This window comes from Lactuca sativa, chromosome 3 (genome assembly GCF_002870075.4).
Source record: "Lactuca sativa cultivar Salinas chromosome 3, Lsat_Salinas_v11, whole genome shotgun sequence".
Taxonomy (NCBI): Eukaryota; Viridiplantae; Streptophyta; class Magnoliopsida; order Asterales; family Asteraceae; genus Lactuca; species Lactuca sativa.
Genome location: NC_056625.2, coordinates 7,309,307 through 7,313,921, shown reverse-complemented (window position 1 = coordinate 7,313,921; position 4,615 = coordinate 7,309,307). Strand labels below are relative to the sequence as shown.

Below are 4,615 nucleotides of genomic sequence, written 5' to 3'. Positions count from 1 at the left end.
AGGGACCAGGCGGGTAATAAAAAGAAAACGTGAGGATGGTCCGAGTGCAAAACAAAAGATAGGGACCAAACGCATAACTTTAGCTAAACCACAGGGACTATTTCAGTAATTTGTTCAAAAATATGCAAAATACTTAAAAGTACATATAAATACCTAAAAAGAATACGTTTATACATTTAAAATACATAAAAATGTGTAAAAATATACATATAAAAACTTAAAAAATACGTAAATACGTCAATGTGGGACTGACCATGCCACATGGTAGAGATTTTGCCTCTTAGATTGGAGGTCTCAAGTTTTAACCCTGACATAAACAATTTTGTGATACTTACTTCTAATCACTAACCCCACTGTTCAAAAAAATATAAACACGTAAAAATACATATAAATACGTGAAAAATATTTTTATACATTTGACAAAATCTGTAGAATTTTTATTATTTTGCAAAAGTTAACGATTTGGTCGTATGACCTACTGAACAGGTCAAAAATGGCTGACATGAATAAAGTAACCGGTTTCTTGGGGTTAAATAGTCGTGACTTTCTGTTCAAAAAAATATATATGACCTTATTAAAAAAAATTTCAAAATATTGTGACTTTTCTACAAATTTCCCTTTGATTTCTTACCTTGACGTCTTATCATTATATAAGTTGATAAGATGGATATTATATGTTCTCTTTCTAAAAAAAAGATGGATATTATATGTTATATAATGTTACATTTACCATAGAACTTGATATACATCTCATCGGCTCATTTATGATTATGCATTTAGGTCGGTAATGAAACGAATAAAATGTGTGTTTCCGGTAAAAAAAAGAGCGGAAAATGAGCTAATGAAATGGATATGCTAGGTTACATAAGATTAGATAGACAATTTGAAATTTCTTATAAACTTAGAAAAAAAAATAACGAAATTGATGCTAGTTTATGTAATTATTACAGTCTTTATTAAATACATTTTATATTCTAAAAAATATACAATATAGCAGGATATCAAGTTTTATGGTAAACATAACATTATATAATCCAACATATCCATCTCATCAACGCAAGATGATTATACGTTTAGGTCGGTAATGAAACCGTAAAATGTATGTTACATGGAGAAAATAACAAAATCATCACTTAATTTTGGGTTGGAACTTATTCGTAAATTATGGTTAAATAATATGACTTTAATTGAACCATGTTACTAATGAAACTAATAAACCGGAAAAAATAAGTAAAATCTTCATTTTTACTAATAATTCATATTTTTTTTTTCGTAAATGAATTTTAGTTTAGATTTTTTTTTTTTTTTTTTTTTAATCGGCATGTTTGAGTCCTTGACCGAGCAAACTGCTAATGAAAGGAAAACCACATGCTAATTACGGTAGGCTGCAGATACACCATAACACAACCACAGGTGCTGTTTGTGTTTGGGTCGCTGCCGGTGGTGGTTCACAATCTTATCATCTTTTTATATTCCCAATTTCACCCTTTTCCTTTTCTTTCTTCCTCCAATTCCTTTTCACCATCTTTCATCTTCATCATCACATTTCTTTAATTATACACGATTCTAGAATCTCAACGCCTTTTATCTATCAATTGATTCAGAATTGTAGAGACCCAAATTCACACGAGACGCAAGAGTAAGAAAGCATCGCACCGTGGTCATCATCATCAGGGATAAAGAGACAGGTACGACTAATTCATGAAAATCTTCTTTTGCCATGGATTATTTTTTGCTGCTATCAACGATCCATCGATTCTTTTTTTATATAATAAGTATTTTTTTAATCCAATTATGTGCCATAGATATCGTTGCAGTTATCGGACGATCTGATTATTTTGTAATCGTCTTTAGTTTTAATCAAGAATTACTCTCTTCTCAATAACAGATTGATTTTCTTCGATTGACGATTGTTCATAGTTACTTGTAATTTCAATCGAGAATTATTCCTCCTTGTACTTTGCGAATGTTTAAAATCTTTTTCTTTTTATTGATTGATTCTCAATGTTTAATTCGAGAACATTTTGGATCCTTCCGGAAAGTTTTCTGAAAATCAAGACCTTGAGCTTTTATTGTTCGAATATTACGTACTGGGTTTCTTGCCAAAACAGAAAGGGTAGATGTGTCTTTTTGTCTCATGAAAGACGGTTTAAGGTCTTTGAAATGACAAAATTACCCTTGTGGATGTGTCACGGTTCAGCTTCTAGTAGGGGTAGTATGGATATTTAATTACGGATTAGTTTCCTATTTCTGATCAAGTCAAAAAATAATCTGTTTACCTTCGCTTATAAATATCAGAATTCCGGCTGCGCGTCTTTCGTGTAAAACCAAATCGATTCTCTTTGTTCTAAAACAAAAATTGGATCGTAAATTTCTGAAATTGTGATTTCTACAGCAAAACGATCGAAATGGGTTCTGATGCGAACAAGATGAACGACGCAACAAGCTTCCAGCCTTCCGAGCCTGCACTCTGCGCAAACGGCTGCGGCTTCTTCGGCACGGCGGCGACGATGAACCTCTGCTCCAAATGCTTCCGTGACCTTCGAATCCAAGACGAGCAAGTAGCTTCCGCCAAAGCCGCCGTGGACAAGCTGGTAAACAAGGTCGTCTCCTTCCCTCCCCAGTCCGCAGCGTCTCCATCCTCTTCTTTATCTCCGGCGTCCGTACCTGAAACGGCCTCGCAACCTTCAACGGCGGAGGAGGTGAAGGTATCAAACCGGTGCTTGACTTGTAAGAAGAAGATTGGGGTGATGGGATTCAAGTGTAAGTGCGGGGAAAGTTTTTGTGGAAGCCATAGGTATCCGGAGAAGCATGATTGTGAATTTGATTTCAAGAGAAGTGGAAGGGACGCCATAGCTAAGGCTAACCCGGTTGTTAAAGCTGATAAGGTGAACCGGATATGATTCAAGCTATAAAATAACTCCGGTTCGTATTTGGGTTGGGGTAGGGTAGTTGAATTGAAGGTGGGGGGTGGGGTCAAGGGTGTATGTTAGGAAGGGAGTGGGGTGGGTTTTAAAAGTTTATTGGATTTGATTTCTTAATAAAAGTTGAATGTATTATTGGATTAGTTTTCTTGGTGGTTTTTAGAAATTTAGAAGTTCTATTTTTTATATAATTTGATACAATAATAAAAATATCAAATATCAATAGTTTTTTTAGTGATAGTAGGAGGCGCCATGTTTTTTTATTTATTATATTGGGGTTTATTTGGCGGTTATTGTTTTCTTTGTAGACACAATTGCAAAATTGGTCCCTGTGGTATGTATTTTTTTGGGGTTTTCGTCCAAACATCGATGTTTTTGATTTCATGATCCTTTTAGTCATGTTTCTATGTGGAAATGGTCACCGTTAAACTTAAAATTACTGATATACCCTTTTAATTTGTTTTTTTTATTTTCATAAACATTTTATCCTTTATTTTAATATTAATGTAATAAAAAAATTTCTCTCTCTCTCTTCTTTAATCAATCGCTCTCATACCCACTATGGAAACGCTAGCAAAAACAACGGTTTGATTTGATGATGAAAGTCTAAAGGAACTTGAAGAACAAGAAGCAAGCATTTTACATAATTTTTTTTTCAGATGTTGTTTTGTTTGCCACCGTTGGCCGTCAGATCGTGGTTGCCAATCAGTCACGTATGAAGGCCTGGTTCGAGATGGAAAACAACAAATGGGTATTTCAATACAACCCAGATTCAGTCGTTCTTTAACATAAATCGGATCCTTACCCTTCAACATTCACCCCTCGAAGCAGTAAGAAGTCGCTCAAATTTAGGTGTATCCCCTCCATCGATCTCTTTTCACACCAGTTTCCTAATAATTTTAGGCGTTTCATAGGTACCAATTCTCTTGATTTCTATCATATTTTTTCAAATTTGACAGACTTTAGTACCTCGAATGAATGATAGTTTGATATGTGATGTAGATAGCGCTCAAACTGATGCACACAAATTTAGATTGCACTCTACATGTTTGTGTTTATGTCTGTGAGAGACGAGGAATTAGGTGAGGATAGTTCTAATTGTCAAGGTGGAAGGTGACGAATGTTGATGAACCAGGGGGTAACAGTTGCGACGTCACATGTGGATTTAAATGGGAAAGGATTAGCTTCAACCAATTTGTAAAATATAGGAGTGGGATTATCATACGTCGGTGATTTTCAATTATGTAGTGTGTATGTGTGTGTTTGAGGTTTTAATTTCCATAGAATATATATGAGTATGTTAATTCCAGATTGTATATGAGTGTGTTTCTGAGTTTCTATTGGAAGAAGACAATGAGAGAGGGAGAGAAGGGTGGTAGTGGACAATGGTGGTAGCCGGAGATAGAGGAGATGGAGGTGTTTGTTCCTGGAGATGGATGTGTGTGTTCTTGAATATGGGTGTGGAAGTTCTTCAGAGTGTGTGTAGATGTTCTTGAGAGAGAGAGAGAGTAGTGGACCCCCTTTTTTATTTGTTTTAACATTAAAATTTAAATAAAAATAAAAATAAAATGTTTAAGAAAATGAAAAAACAAATTAAAAGGGTAGATTGGTCTTTTTAAGTTTAACAAGACCAATTTTACAATGAAACTAGTTGAAAAAGACCATGAAGCCAAAAAAAGTCAAGGTTTGGA

General features: G+C 34.5%; 1 protein-coding gene across 1 annotated transcript; it reads left to right on the top strand.

The window, feature by feature from the left end:
* Positions 1-1,356: 1,356 nt before the first annotated feature.
* LOC111920759 (zinc finger A20 and AN1 domain-containing stress-associated protein 7) lies at positions 1,357-3,067 on the top strand. The gene is made up of 2 exons (XM_023916319.3): positions 1,357-1,688; positions 2,396-3,067. Exon 2 carries the CDS (start codon positions 2,409-2,411, stop codon positions 2,901-2,903), a length of 495 nt encoding a protein of 164 aa, XP_023772087.1. The 5' UTR covers positions 1,357-1,688; positions 2,396-2,408; the 3' UTR covers positions 2,904-3,067.
* The last annotated feature ends 1,548 nt before the right edge of the window (positions 3,068-4,615 follow it).